Source organism: Salvelinus fontinalis, chromosome 26, assembly GCF_029448725.1.
Source record: "Salvelinus fontinalis isolate EN_2023a chromosome 26, ASM2944872v1, whole genome shotgun sequence".
NCBI lineage: Eukaryota > Metazoa > Chordata > Actinopteri > Salmoniformes > Salmonidae > Salvelinus > Salvelinus fontinalis.
This window is the reverse complement of record NC_074690.1, coordinates 19,040,723-19,057,013: the sequence shown is the minus strand read 5'-3', so window position 1 is coordinate 19,057,013 and position 16,291 is coordinate 19,040,723. Positions and strand designations below refer to the sequence as shown.

At 45.6% G+C, this 16,291-nt stretch overlaps 1 protein-coding gene across 5 annotated transcripts in view; it reads left to right on the top strand.

The window, feature by feature from the left end:
- Positions 1–16,291, top strand: part of LOC129823838 (CMP-N-acetylneuraminate-beta-1,4-galactoside alpha-2,3-sialyltransferase-like) — a 79,294-nt gene extending 63,003 nt beyond the window's left edge. For all 5 annotated transcript variants that reach the window (XM_055882870.1, XM_055882868.1, XM_055882869.1 and 2 more), the window contains 3 exons: positions 5,272–5,418; positions 9,790–9,936; positions 12,973–16,291. In XM_055882870.1, coding sequence (XP_055738845.1) covers positions 5,272–5,418; positions 9,790–9,936; positions 12,973–13,062 — 384 coding nt within the window. In that variant the 3' untranslated portion in view covers positions 13,063–16,291. The remainder of the gene's footprint in view (positions 1–5,271; positions 5,419–9,789; positions 9,937–12,972) is intronic.

Sequence of the window (16,291 nt, the reverse complement as noted above, 5' to 3'; positions counted from 1 at the left end):
TTTTGTGCTTTGAGACCGTTGAAGAGGGAAGATTTTAGAGACTGAGTCATTGAGTAGGAGGCCAAGAAATTAAAGCTCAGACACACTGGTAGGATTGTCAAACGTTTGCCTGCTGACAGTACTTAGCACCTCTGTTCAGTGTCGGCAGTCAATCTCTTTTGTGTTCACACAGCAAAGACCTTAGAAGTAGTCAGCCAATCAACTTGTTAAAACACTCCAAGCCAGAAGGTGGCAGTAGTGTTGTTTGGCAATGCATATCTGTGCGTTTTGCTTATGGCCTAGATTTCAAGCTATCTGTGCTAATGTTGCTATTTTGTAGAAACCCTTGTTGATGGTCACAGCTACAGTGCCATTAGAAAAGATTCATACCCCTTGACTTATTCCAGATGTTGTTACAGCCAGAATTCAAGATTGATTAAATATTCCCATCTTCACACAATACCCCATAATGACAATATGTTTTTAGAATTGTTTGCCAATGTATTGAGAATGAAATACAAAAATGTATGTAATTTACGTAAGTATTCAAATCCCTGAGTCAATACTTTGTAGAAGCACCTTTGGTGGCAATTACAGCTTTGAGTCGTCTTGTGTATGTCTGTCAGCTTTGCACATCTTCCTTTCAGATTTTCTCAAGCTCTGTTAAATTAGATGGGGAGTGGCAGTGAACAGCAATCTTTTAAAAACATTTTTAAAATGTTTTAATTTTATATTTAACCTTTTATTTAACTAGGCAAGTCAGTTATGAACAAATTCTTATTTCCAATGACGGCCTACCGGGGAACAGTGAGTTTAACTTCTTATGGCTTGGGGTAGTATTTCGACGTCTGGATGAGAAGCGTGCCCAAAGTAAACTGTTTGTTTCTTCAGGCCCAGAAGCTAGGATATGCATATAATTGGTAGATTTTTTATGAATGTTTATTATGACTTTCTGTATATTGAATTTGGCGCTCTGCAATTTCAACGGATGTTGTCGAGGTGGGTGGCCAGAAAGGTTAACTACCTTGTTCATGACCAGAACGACAGATTTTTACCTTGTCAGCTCGGGGATTCGATCTAGCAACCTTTCGGTTACTGGCCCAACACTCTAACCACTAGGCTACCTGCCGCCCAAATGACTGACTATATCCATCCGGACCTTTGCCACCTAGGAAATTTGTGCGACTCGACCATCTAAAATAGTACTTGGGTACAACTGCTGTAAACCTACAACTCATACACTACATGGCCAAAAGTATCTGGACACCACTTCAAGTTAGTTGATTTGGCTATTTCAGCCACACCTGTTGCTGACCAATGTGTAAAATCTGGCACACACCCATGCAATCTCCATAGACAAACATTGTCAGTAGAATGGCCCGTACTGAAGAATTCGGTGACTTTCAATGTGTCACCGTCATAGGATGCCACTTTTCCAACAAGTCAGTTTGTGCACCAGTCAACTGTAAGTGCTGTTATTGTGAAGTGGAATCGTCTAAGAGTAACAATGGCTCAGCCGCAAAGTGGTAGGCCACACAAGCTCACAGAACGAGACCACCGAGTGGTTAAGCGTGTAGCGTTTAAAAATTGTCTCTCCTCGGTTGCAACACTCACTACCAAGTTCCAAACTGCCTCTGGAAGCAACTTCAGCACAAGATCTATTCGTCTGGAGCTTCATGAAAGGTGTTTCCATGGCCAAGCAGCCGCACACAAGCCTAAGCTCACTATGTGCATGTGTCGGCTGGAGTGGTGTAAAGCCCGCCGCCTTTGGACTCTGGAGCAGTGAAAACTCGTTCTCTGGAGTGATGAATCACCATCTGGCAGTCCGACGGACAAATCTGGGTTTAGCGGATGCCAGGAGAATGCGAGCTGCCCGACTGTATAGTGCCAACTGTAAAGTTTGGTGGAGAAGCTGTTTTTCATGGTTCGTGCTAGACCCCTTAGTTCCAGTGAAGGGAAATCTTAATGCTACAGCTTACAGTGACATTCTAGACAATTCTGTGCTTCCAACTTTGTGGCAACAGTTTGGGGAAGTTCCTGTTTCAGCATGACAATGCCTCTGTGCACAAAGCGAGGTCCATACAGAAATGGTTTGTTGATCGGTGTGGAAGGACTTGACTGGCCTGCACAGAGCCCTGACCTCAACCCTATCGAACACTTTTGGGATGAATTGGAACGCCATCTGAGAGCCAGGCTTAATCACCCAACATCAGTGCCTGAACGCATTAAGGCTCTTGTGGTTGAATGGAAGCATGTCTCCGCAGCAATGTTCCAACATCTAGTGGAAAGCCTTCCCGGAAGAGTGGAGGCTGTTATAGCTGCAAAGGGGGGATCAACTCCATATTTATGCCCATGATTTTAGAATGAGATGTTTGACGAGCAGGTGTAGATCATTGTAGTGTAAATCGTTCCTAGCCTCCTATGCCTCCCTACATTCTGTCCCTAACACTTAAAACAAAAACTGAAACTAAATGAAAGATATATATTTTTTTTTTAACTGAAACTGAATAGAAACAAGTGAATCAAGTCTGAAAACGAACTGAAACTGAATATCAAATAAAAATCTGAAAACAAATAGAAAATCACAACTATAATAACCTTGGACCCAAGAGTTTGGTCTGCTTTTTGCCATGGAAATTGTTTTGCAATACAAACACCACAATGAGTACGTACACTTGTGGCTGCTGTGGAAGAGGAATTGATGAGCCGTTGTCAGGTGTTGAAAAATGGTCACCTGTTAAACCAAGGTCAACACTGGTGGAACTGAGGTAGTTTGGCCAGATCTGAGGCCCTTGTCTGGATGAGAAATCTTAAACGTACTCCCATTCTCTCTCCCTGCTATGCAAACAACCTCTCCAATTAAGGGCTGTTTTAACAGATGCCAGCGTCAGGGCACAGCCTCGTGCATACACTTCAATCTAATAATCCAGACTAATTTAACCATAAACCTGCCGTGAGAGAAGGGAAACAGCCATTTCCTCACTGCCATCGCCCAACAAGCCATACACACTCCTGCTCACCCCAGTGTGTGCGTCCGCGTGTATGTACACACACATTCATTTGTGTGTAAGTATGGTTGACTCAGGTTTAGTATGGCGTGTGAGCGAGTAGGACAGGATCAATCTGCAGCTTCCTGTTTTGTCTTTTCAAACGGACCATCAGTTGAGTTTCTCCTGACTGACTGGTCCAAGGGTCACAGCGCAGGGGAAATCACTTCCTGTCCCCCAGGGGCCTATTCAGAGACTCTTCTCTGGCTTCTGAGTGATAGAACTTCATTCGATATGGAAACCTGTATCTCATTTGTTGTTATAGGCCTAGGTAGCTTCATTGGAAATGATCAGTGTGCATTGACAAGCAGTGCTGTTACCTGCTAATTAGCTGTCGTCTTGGATGTATCTTTCTGAACCACTTTCTCTTATTACTCATTTGTCTGACTCCTACGTCATACATGACACTTGTCTGTACTGTGCATTTGAGTCGGCACCGTCCCTGCTCTCCACAATAAAAAGCATTACTTACAGCTTCTGCAGCGCTTCCTGCCAAACAGATCCCCAAACACAAGCAGTATGTTGACAGGAGAGATTAGGTTTTCCTGCCACGGCTTGCCGAGGGGGCGGAGGCCCTTGGTTGAAAACACGCTGCTCAAAACCACCCAACTGCCTCTCTCTCATTACCCCCCCTTCCCACTCCTCCCAATATCAAAGGCGGCAGGGCAGGACTATTTGAACAGGTGATTCCCATTTACATCTGCTGACCCCTTTGGCTGTGTGCCAGGTAGTCAGTCAGGCAAGCAGGCAGGCAAGTGTGTGTGTCAGAAAGCTAGTGTAATTTGTGGGACATCACGCCTGATAATGCCTGATGAGGGATGTTGACATACAGAGGACTAGGGCTAGCCGTAGCTACTTGGCTAACGTTATAAAATATTATTGTGGATTTGGAAGATATAAAAAAAAAAATGTATGAATCAGATTTGAATGTTAATATTCTGGCTTTAGATGTACCTTGAGTGAAGTATGTTTTGGCATTCTGGAGCATATGAAGTCAGACAATGAGCCGGCAGCCTTACGAGGATGAACACGCTTGAATGACTTACAAACGTACTCCGTGGAGATCGTAAGAATGTAGCCCTCGTTGTCCTCAGGGACACTCCTCAGCAGCTCAGTCATATGCTTGAAGTGTGAGAAAAAGGTGTTTACTGTAGCTCGTCCAGTAGGGCAGCATTGGTGTCCACGACATGGCTGGCTTTTTTTTGTAATCCGTGATACTTAGAAGCCGTGCCACATACGCCTCGTGTCCAACCCGCTGAATTGTTCCTCCACTTTGTCCCTAAAGGGATGTCTCGCTATCTTGATCAATGTGCGTAGGTTGTATTTGTGCTGTGTAACCATACTATTGTCCCTGCTCATCTTGCCCTGTTTATAAGCAGCATGTCTCTCCTTCAGTTTCCCAACAAGGCTGCCATCAAGCCACATTTTTTGATTTGGGGCGGGAAAAAAATTTAAAGATGCCATTGGTATCACATCCTATGTCTTTTTTTATGAACCCGGTAACTGAGTTGGCGTATTCATTGATGTTCTCACCAGAGGCGACCCGGAACATGTTGCAGTCCACGTGATCAAAACAGTCTTGGAGCATGTATTCTGATTGGTCTGACCAGCATTGTACAGACCTGACAGCCGGAACTTCCCTCTTGAGTCTTTGTAGGCGGCGAGGAGCAAAATGGAGTCATGGTCAGATTTGTCGAAAGGAGGACAGCAGGAGGGCCTTATACCTGTGTTGAAAAGAAGTGTAGCAGTGGTCAAGCTTGGAGTTTCCGCGAGTTGGATAGCCAATGTGTTGATACTAATTCTGGAGCACGGTCCTCAGATTACTTTTGTTAAGGTCCCTTACGATAATGAAATCTGCCAATGAAGTCCAATGAAGATCTTTGATTAGCATTTTTGGTGTCAGTTTGGGCTCGACGTACACATCCGTGGGAATAATCCCTGAGAACTCTCTTGGTAGGTAAAAAGGGTAACATTTAATGACCGGGATTAGCCTTCCTCCATGTTACCCCCAAGGCTCAGAGCCATTCTCCCAATCATTGTAGGGAGACAGTTTGGAGGTGGGCCTCTCTGGCGACGTGACCTGTGGTTCTATGTCAATGTTATTGAAGAGAATCTCTTTGTTTAAATCTCTGTCTATCTCGTACTTAGAAGTACTCTTTTTATCCCCAAAATGATCAATTTCATAAATTGTTACTTTCAATGCCTGCTGAAACTCACAATTTCCGCTTTTCTCCCTCTCTCTTAGCGTGGTACAGAGGGCTTCTGGAAGTCAGTGGCCCGTTACGTCCCGAAGGAGCCCACAGAGATGCGCATCCTCAACCCCTACTTCATCCAGGAGGCTGCCTTCCAGTTCATCGGCCTGCCACTCAACAACGGCCTCATGGGGAAAGGGGTGAGTGACACTCAGACTGAAACCCGCTCTAGTTGGATAGAAATATAAATGTATCAAACAATTTCTGCATTGGAATGTTCTGAGATGAACCATCAGAATGTTGGCAGAACCCATGTATGGTGCTATGTAGACATTTGAGGAAAGTATGATGTCCGTTACCTGGTTTATGGTGGATAAACTGGGTTTGCAGTCTACATGCAAACACATATGCAGACATGCATTCACGCATGCAGTACCTGGGGCGGCAGGTAGCCTGGCGGTTAGGAGCGTTGGGCCAGTAACCGAAAGGTTGCTGGATCGAATCCCTGAGCTGAAGTGGTAAAAATCTGTCGTTCTGCCCCTGAGCAAGGCAGTTAACCCACTGTTCCCCGGGCGCCGAAGGCGAGGATGTCGATTTAAGGGAGCCCCACACACCACTCTGAATAAAGAGGGGTTGGGTTAAATGCGGAAGATACATTCAGTTGAATGCATTCAGTTGTACAACTGACTAGGTATCCCCCTTTCCCTACAAGAGTGCATAGACTTTTACTCACACCCATGTATATTAAGTTCAAGAATGCACACCCTGACAGAGGCACAATCCTTCTTTCAAACATTAACACATTCTCACACACATGCTACGAAACGGTACACAACCCATAAGCAGCCCGGGAATTGACGACCGACTGCATGGTCATAACCAAAGTGTGTTTGACACACTTCAGGCCCGAAACTCAAACCTCGCTGCCACTAGCAAGGCAGCACCTTGCCATGCCATCACAGGAAATTAAATCGTTAAAACAACTCTGCAAACATCTCTCTAGATCAAGGGTCGGGAACCCGAGTGACAGGAAGAGACATTTCTTCAAATGTTTACAAAAACCTTGTGCTCTAGTAGCTGCATTGGATGAACCTCATGATTCAGAGAGCGAGACAGAGACATTGGGCGCATCTGACTGCATTTCAAACTAAAGGAAACAAAATTGTGTTGAATAGTTTGTCATGGAGCCACAAAGGGGTAGCTAAAGAGCCACACGTTGCAGACCCCTGCTCTCGATGAAAAGGAGAGATTTATGGAGGGAAATTGAAGCTTTGGACGTATTACCTCATTAACTCCTCATTTTGGTTTTGAGGGGGTTATCAGATGAGACTGTAGATTCTGGACTGTCACAGGCTCTGCTGCTTTTCTTCTTTCCTTGGCACGTAGCTAATCAATCAAACGCATTGATTGGCTTCAAGGCCACTTACCTGAGTTACTAGGACTATGGCTGGTTGATCAAAGGGAATAGGTTAGATAAAGACCAGCAGATGCTGTCACCCCTCCTGGACTGGAACTATGCAGCAGACTGGCTTGAGAGGCTGATGAAGTTCTACATAGGAGTGCAGGGGGTAGGGAACATGCTTCAACAGGCATTAGAAGGATGGGAAGGGGTACAAGGAGTGTGTACAGCCTTCTACCCTGAAGGGGCGACCACCAGGACACCTCTGGCTGAACTTTGGTTACAGGAGGAACATGTGTGGAACATGTGGGTTGCCCTGGTGTTGGGGGGAGTTGTCTCATATAATACCGATCAAGGCGGGATACAGCCTGACACATCCTTCCCCTAAAATGCCCGCCTGTCTTTCCCCTGATTAGTGCGGTGTGTTTGTATGATGTGTGTGTTTGCGGGCTCACACAGCAGGGGGGCTTAAGCTACACCTACCCTTAGGGCTTCAAAATCAAGGTAATGATTTAGAGCCCCCCCCCCCCCCCCCCCCCATCTCCTCTCCATTAGGCCCTAGGGTTTGAGGAAGTGGAGTTCTGCCCTCTCAAACCGCTGTGTCATTGTGCGGGTGCATCTGTTTAAGCAAATTGTTAATCACTCTCAGCTCAGGACGAGTTAACAACTCCGGCCCAGGACAAAGCCATGAACACGAGGACAGGGAGGGAAGGGAGGGTGGTGCATACCTGTCACAGACTGGCGGTAAAGGAAGATGACGTTAATATAGACATTTTTAGTTTTTATTGCATTTTCAATGCTTGCTTTTACTACATACTGCTGTTAGAGGAAAGGGTGTTGGCTTGTTTACACACTCATCTCCCCTAATAATAATGCTTTGTTACTATAATGCACCCCAACATAAAATACAATATACAGGTAAATGCCAAAATAAAGGAAACACCAACATAGTGTCTTAATAGGGCGTTGGGCCATCACAAGCCACCAGAACACCTTCAAAGCGCCTTGGCATAGATTCTACAAGTGTCTGGATCTCTATTGAAGGGATGTGACACTTTTCATCCTTGAGAAATTCCATAATTTGGTGTTTTGTTGGAAAATGCTGTCTCAGGCGCCGCTCCAGAATTTTCCATTTTCCCGTGTTCAAATTGGGTTGAGGTTTGGTGACTGAAAGGCGCTGCATGGTCAATCCCGACGTCTGATTTGGCCTCTACATGCCTCCGGAGGCACCGCAATTGCACCCCCCAATGCTCCTTTGAGACCCCTCTTTCAAAACTGAGATCTCTTCTAGCCATGGCTTGTTTGTTCATTTGGTTCCTCTCTTCCTGGGATCCACAACACAGGACTTGTAACAAAACATTGATAGACAAGGACAGTCACACAAATAATGGTAGCAAAAATCGTGGGTAACTGAGCGTTTTTATATGTGACCCTAAGCATGATGTGATGTAAATTGCTTAATTAACTGAAGAACCACACCTGTGTGGAAGCACCTGTTTTTAATATACACTGCTCAAAAAAATAAAGGGAACACTTAAACAACACAATGCAAGTCAATCACACTTCTGTGAAATCAAACTGTCCACTTAGGAAGCAACACTGATTGACAATAAATTTCACATGCTGTTGTGCAAATGGAATAGACAAAAGGTGGAAATTATAGGCAATTAGCAAGACACCCCCCAAAACAGGAGTGATTCTGCAGGTGGTGACCACAGACCACTTCTCAGTTCCTATGCTTCCTGGCTGATGTTTTGGTCACTTTTGAATGCTGGCGGTGCTCTCACTCTAGTGGTAGCATGAGACGGAGTCTACAACCCACACAAGTGGCTCAGGTAGTGCAGTTCATCCAGGATGGCACATCAATGCGAACTGTGGCAAAAAGGTTTGCTGTGTCTGTCAGCGTAGTGTCCAGAGCATGCAGGCGCTACCAGGAGACAGGCCAGTACATCAGGAGACGTGGAGGAGGCCGTAGGAGGGCAACAACCCAGCAGCAGGACTGCTACCTCCGCCTTTGTGCAAGGAGGTGCACTGCCAGAGCCCTGCAAAATGACCTCCAGCAGGCCACAAGTGCATGTGTCTGCTCAAACGGTCAGAAACAGACTCCATGAGGGTGGTATGAGGGCCCGACGTCCACAGGTGGGGGTTGTGCTTACAGCCCAACACCGTGCAGGACGTTTCGCATTTGCCAGAGAACACCAAGATTGGCAAATTCGCCACTGGCGCCCTGTGCTCTTCACAGATGAAAGCAGTTTCACACTGAGCACATGTGACAGACGTGACAGAGTCTGGAGACGCCGTGGAGAACGTTCTGCTGCCTGCAACATCCTCCAGCATGACCGGTTTGGCGATGGGTCAGTCATGGTGTGGGGTGGCATTTCTTTTTGGGGCCGCACAGCCCTCCATGTGCTCGCCAGAGGTAGCCTGACTGCCATTAGGTACCGAGATGAGATCCTCAGACCCCTTGTGAGACCATATGCTGACACATGCACATTTGTGGCCTGCTGGAGGTCATTTTGCAGGGCTCTGGCAGTGCACCTCCTTGCACAAAGGCGGAGGTAGCGGTCCTGCTGCTGGGTTGTTGCCCTCCTACGGCCTCCTCCACGTCTCCTGATGTACTGGCCTGTCTCCTGGTAGCGCCTGCATGCTCTGGACACTACGCTGACAGACACAGCAAACCTTTTTGCCACAGCTCGCATTGATGTGCCATCCTGGATGAACTGCACTACCTGAGCCACTTGTGTGGGTTGTAGACTCCGTCTCATGCTACCACTAGAGTGAGAGCACCGCCAGCATTCAAAAGTGACCAAAACATCAGCCAGGAAGCATAGGAACTGAGAAGTGGTCTGTGGTCACCACCTGCAGAATCACTCCTGTTTTGGGGGGTGTCTTGCTAATTGCCTATAATTTCCACCTTTTGTCTATTCCATTTGCATAACAGCATGTGACATTTATTGTCAATCAGTGTTGCTTCCTAAGTGGACAGTTTGATTTCACAGAAGTGTGATTGACTTGGAGTTACATTGTGTTGTTTAAGTGTTCCCTTTATTTTTTTGAGCAGTGTACTTTGTATCCCTCATTTCCTTAAGACTTTCCTTTATTTTGGCAGCTGGCTGTACGACACACTATAAAGAAGTGACATGGCCACCTTTTTGTGCTTTTCCCTCTTCAGAACATTCCAACCCTGGGTACGGTCGCCATAACGATGGCCCTGCATAACTGTGACGAGGTGGCGGTGGCTGGCTTCGGCTACGACATGAACACGCCCCACGCACCCTTGCACTACTACGAGACGGTCAAGATGTCCGCCATCAAAGAGGTGCCTGTTTTTGTTGCATTCAAATCCACTGGAAATGGGTCATGGAGTGGTGTTTCCTCTCCTTGTCTACCCGTGTCAAAGAACTGGAAAGGTGAAAATGCATTCTCAGTAGACAAACCCACCGTACTGTTTTCAGGAGTGTAGTGTAGATTAGAGAGTGTAGATTAGAGAGACTATATTGGCTCCCCCCTAGACCTATTAAGCTACTGAGGGTGTGATTCCATTTTCTGTGCATTTTTTGATTGGCTCTCTCATCCCCCTCCTCCCTTCCAACTACGACCAAATAAATGACCCCAAGATGGAGCTTTTTAATCCTCCACTCCCGACTGCCTCAGTGTTCTATTATGCCAGGTGTCACAGAGGGCAGCTGACGTATGAACTCAGAATGATAACCTTTGTCTGAACTCCCAGTGAACTCTTGTCATGTAATCAATGGAAACCTCATCTAGTAGGTCTATCGTCATTGGAACACTGAAAGACTTCCACTCCCTCGTGTCATGTCCTTCCTCTGGTGGTAATATGCTGAGGTCACCTCTCAGGGGGTGCTGAGATGCAGTAGTATCCTTACTCACTGTCGGACTTGAACCAGTCCCCTCCTAAAACAGGGCTACTCTGCTTAAACTCAGGATGGATCCAGGTGCTTCAACTTTCTGTAGCTTGGTGTGAAGGGACCGAACAGGAGTGAATGTAGAATGCCACACTGTTCAGTATGTTTGTACACACCATTCGTATGTGTTCTGGAGATGCCAGCATGTTAAAGAGAGAGGGTGGTTGTTAACGCGTCATCCTCTCTCTGACCTAGCTCGTCATCCCAGACCGCAAGGCCTGAAGACACACACACACCCTGGTGTTACTGCTCACATGGCACTCCCGGCCCTGCTCCCTGTAGTAAAGCAGTGAAACCCTAGCCATGGATCCGTGTGGTTCTGTGTATGAGTGTGATCCGTCACAGAGTCAGGGCCAGGCCAATCCAGACAGGCCAGTGGCTCTCAGGAGAGGCTCGGCCCCACAGCCAGGACCCAGGCAGGGCTCTGGGGCCCAACCCAGCCAGGTCCTCCCACTCTCAGGCCCCAGAGCCTCCCACAGGAATACCGGACTCTGGTTACACACTGTCGACCAGATTGCGGGCCCGGAGCACAGTGGGGAAGGAAACTGACCCAATGTGGCTCCACTCTCACACAAACAAACAGACACACACACTCTCACTACAAACTCACTTTAAAAAAAATTATAATTGGGGGATGGATCAGCTTTAATATTGCGGATAGATTGATGCTTCCATCAATGTAATTGTCTGCATCATTTCCAATCCCCCATATATTTTTGGGATATATATATATCTCGCTCTCAAAACGCAGAAAAAAAATATAATTCATGCCTTACCTTTAACGAGCTTCTGTTGTTGGCACTCCAATATGTCCCATAAACATCACAAATAGTCCTTTTGTTTGATTAATTCCATTGATATATATCCAAAATCTCAATTTATTTGGCACGTTTGATCCAGAAAAACACCGGTTCCAAATTGTGAAACGTGACTACAAAATATCTCAAAGGTTACCTGTAAACTTTGCCAAAAAATGTCAAACTACTTTTGTAATACAACTTTAGGTATTTTTTACGTAAATAATCGATAAAATTCAAGACTGGATGATCTGTGTTCAATACAGGATTAAAACCAACTGTAGCTAGCTTTCTGGTCACGCTCTGGTCACGCGCTTCTAACAAACAGGACACTTCGAGTGACCCTCCTTCAAGATGGCTGTACTTCTTCATTACACAAAGGAATAACCTCAACCAATTTCTAAAGACTGTTGACATCCAGTGGAAGCGGTAGGAACTGCAAGAAGGTCCCTTTAGAAATCTGGTTTCCCAATGAAAACTCATTGAAAAGAGTGACCTCAAAAAAAGAAAAAGAAATCTGAATGGATTGTTCTCGGGGTTTCGCCTGCTAAATAAGTTCTGTTATACTCACAGACATGATTCTGAGTGTTTTCTATCCAAATCTACTAATAATATGCATATCTTATCTTCTGGGAATGAGTAGCTGGCAGTTTAATTTGGGCATGCTTTTCATCCAAAATTGTGAATGCTGCCCCCTACCCAAGAGAAGTTAATGTAGGGCAGACAGACAAGTTCCTTACTTTTTCCCCCTTCCACTTGCCTCTTCCATTTTTGTGGTAATGCTGCAATTAGTTGGTTGTAAATTTGGGTAGAACAGACATTTCCATATGTCTGAATGACATAACTCCACCAGTCCTATTTATGATATAATTTACAAAAATTATACTTCAAAAATTGAAATATTCCAGGCATCTTTGTATAAACTCCATTCGTTCTTTATCAAAAGCCTTTTCAAAACCAGACCTGGTTTCCCCGATATTTCATAGTATTCTATTGTTTCCAGTACTTCCAGTCTTATATTATCTCCAATGTATCGTCCATGTAAAACACCTGTCTGATTAGGATGAATAATATCTGACAAAACCTTTTTAATTCTATGCGCCAAACATTTAGCTAGAATTTTTGCATCACAACACTCAAGTGTAAGAGGCCTCCAATTATTTTTTAAATGGACTGGATCTTTATATACACACACCACTTGGATCCTGTTTCAGTAATAATGAAATCAGACCACTGTGTTGCGTGTCTGATAATCTACCGTTTATATAGGAGTGGTTAAAACATGGTATAAATGGTCCTCTGAGTATATAGGGATGGTATGCCATCCAGCACTGGAGTTTTCCCAGCCTTAAAGGCTTTAATTGCATCAAACTCCATCATATTAACTAGAGAAAACAATGCAGACATTACTACATATGACAATGCTCTTAAAACCAGTTGAAAGTATAAATGGTTTGACGTAGAGCGTTGAAGGCTGTTTTCATCCCTTGTTTTCATGCAGTGTTGTCAGGATTAGAAAACAAAACATTTCCTTCATAGGTTGTTGAGACTCAGTTCTTGTCTTTGACCCTGACCCCCACTGATCTTTGACAATCTTCTTGTTTCTCATCTTGTTCCCCTTCATCTCCACAGTCCTGGACACACAACATATCCAAGGAGAAGGAGTTCCTCCGCAAGCTGGTGAAGGCCAACGTCATCACGGACCTGACCAACGGCATTTGAGTCTAACTGTCCCAGAGCTTTGCCTTTTTCCAAAAGAACCACAGAACAGAGGATTCTGGGAATTAACCTGGATGGGTGGGGGGGTGGGGGAACCCAGACCCTGGTGGTCTGCATACTGCCTAAGTTTTTATGAAGAGAAGATTTAAACGGACGGCTCAGTGGAGAGACGCACATACGTGCCTTCTGACCCAGAGGCTCCTGTGTCAGGAGAAACATAGGCCTGGATCGGACGTCTTCAGGACAGTCAACGGAGGATCCGACAACCGCGTTTACCGTTTCAATACCCCTGAAAATCACATGAACGAACAAGTGATATGGAAGAGGATGATGATGGATGGCAGAGGACGGAAGGCCTGACGGACAGCTGTAGAGTCGGACAATCTGCAGAAGAGAGGGACAGATGGTTAGAGCCGTGCCAAACGTACGTACCTCGTTACAAAGGGGGGAGCAGATGCCCTCTTCCTGTACTGCCTGAATGTATTCACAAAACAATGTAAATATCAAAGATTTTTAACAAGCTGCAGCAACCCCCCATCCGGGCATTGGCGAGCCACCCTCCATCTGGGCATTGGCGAGCCACCCTCCATCTGGGCATTGGCGAGCCACCCTCCATCTGGGCATTGGCGAGCCACCCTCCATCTGGGCATTGGCGAGCCACCCTCCATCTGGGCATTGGCGAGCCACCCTCCATCTGGGCATTGGCGAGCCACCCTCCATCTGGGCATTGGCGAGCCACCCTCCATCTGGGCATTGGCGAGCCACCCTCCATCTGGGCATTGGCGAGCCACCCTCCATCTGGGCATTGGCGAGCCACCCTCCATCTGGGCATTGGCGAGCCACCCTCCATCTGGGCATTGGCGAGCCACCCTCCATCTGGGCATTGGCGAGCCACCCTCCATCTGGGCATTGGCGAGCCACCCTCCATCTGGGCATTGGCGAGCCACCCTCCATCTGGGCATTGGCGAGCCACCCTCCATCTGGGCATTGGCGAGCCACCCTCCATCTGGGCATTGGCGAGCCACCCTCCATCTGGGCATTGGCGAGCCACCCTCCATCTGGGCATTGGCGAGCCACCCTCCATCTGGGCATTGGCGAGCCACCCTCCATCCGGGCATTGGCGAGCCACCCTCCATCCGGGCATTGGCGAGCCACCCTCCATCCGGGCATTGGCGAGCCACCCTCCATCCGGGCATTGGCGAGCCACCCTCCATCCGGGCATTGGCGAGCCACCCTCCATCCGGGCATCGGCATACAGTACATATCCCACCTCAGACCCACACAAGGCCTTTTTTTAAACCTTTGTCTCTCCCCCTTATCGCTTCCATATCAGCAGGCCTTTTTGAGGCTGCCCTGCATTTTGAGATTATTATTACAGATGTTAATATCCAGAAAGACAAGAGGCCTGGATTATTTTATTTAGGTTTATTTTATTTATAAATAGGCTGAGAATTGGTGCATTATCCTTTCCTTGTTCCAGTTTGCCACGATGTGCTTCCTCAATGACTCACTGTGTTATTAGTTGTTGAGTGGATATCCCTCAAACCTGGGCTGAGACCGTAGTATTTTATAAGCCCAAGTCAAAGTCAGTATTATCATTTATGGCCAATATTTCAGTCAGATTTTTGTGTTGTATTATGAAATGTTTTTTTTTTTTATGTTTTCCTTTGTGTGCTCTAATGAACATGACAAAGTATCACAAGATGCCGCCCCAACAGACCAGTATTACAGAGAGAGAGTGAACCACTGGTCTGGGAATAGTGTTCCTGTTCACACTCGTGTTCAGAATAATTTGCCACTTGTCCAGTATTTCAATAAAAACCCAAGTATTCCAATATTTCAGTCAGATTGCAGTAAGTCGTATTACAATATTAAACCATATTTCAGTTTTATCTTGTTTGGTTTGTGATATTAAACCCAAATTGGTATTACAATGTGAAAGCTTACTGGTCCAATGTTTCTCAGTGAAAGGCCCATTTGGTTAGTTGTTACAGTTCAAGCGCTAACGGATCAGTATTTAAGTGTTGCTCCGGTGGCTCAGTATTACAAGATGAGACACCACGCTATGGTTACAGCCTCCCCCGCTGCTTCCCTCATCAACTACACTTAAACTGAAAGCCATAATCAGCTTTATATGGTGATGGGGAGTTTTTAGTTCTTTCTACCTTTTTGGATGACATTTTGGCTGTTGCTTAATTTAAAAAAATAATAATGTTTTTGACTTGTTCTTGTTTTCATGGAGGTGCATACTCACTGTACACCTGTATCCACTTATCTTCCTGTCCATTAGTAAGGTATTATTAGGGTTGTGTTAATTTGAGAAATAGAAGAAAACATACAAAAACGTTGAGACTGACTGGACTTCAAATGCTAATTTGTGTTCTATTGCGGAAGGTTTTAAATAGTTTTCCTTTGTGTGCTGTAATGAACACTAACCAGTTTCAGAGAGGCGTCACTGCTCTCTCTTGCTGGGCTATCTCAACAAAACTTTCTCACTTCTGTTCACGATGGGAAAATAAAACAATATGGAGGAATCTTAACCTAGCCTCCTACCATATTGGTGTTACAATACCTATCCAGGCCCTTCAAATTAGTTAGGGGAAAGTAGCCTGCTTTTACACAGGCAGCCCAATTCTGATATTTGTTCCACTAATTTGTCTTGTGAAAAGATTTGATTGGTCAAAAGACCAATTAATGGAAAAAGATCACAATTGGGCTGCCTGGGTAAATTCAGACTTTGATCCCTTCCCTCCAACCTAGATAACAATCTTTCAGAAATGGAACCCTGCATAGGACTTTCACTGCTAGGGTATTAAGAACAGCTCACCAATGCACTACACCCCTGGCGAGGCCCACACAGGCTGTGTTTACAGGGTTGGAGTCAATTCCATATCAAATATAGACAGCTTAAATAGATTTTTTTCATTAATAATAAATAAATTATGTGCATCCTGGATTGGGCAGGAATTGACACCAGCCTGGTCTGTAGGCAGAATGACATTATTAGAACTGGAGACGACAATAACATCATACAGGAAACCTCACCATATCATCCAACGAGCGAGGTCAAAATCAGTCATCACCTTACCCTACCACAATCAATCACTGGCAAGGTCGTTACAGATGAAATCACAAGTGTTACTGTTTCTTTTTATATATTATATGAAATCGAGACTTTGTCATCTGCAACTTGTTAATAAATACGTTGACCCTTTTGTCGCTTTGTAAGGTG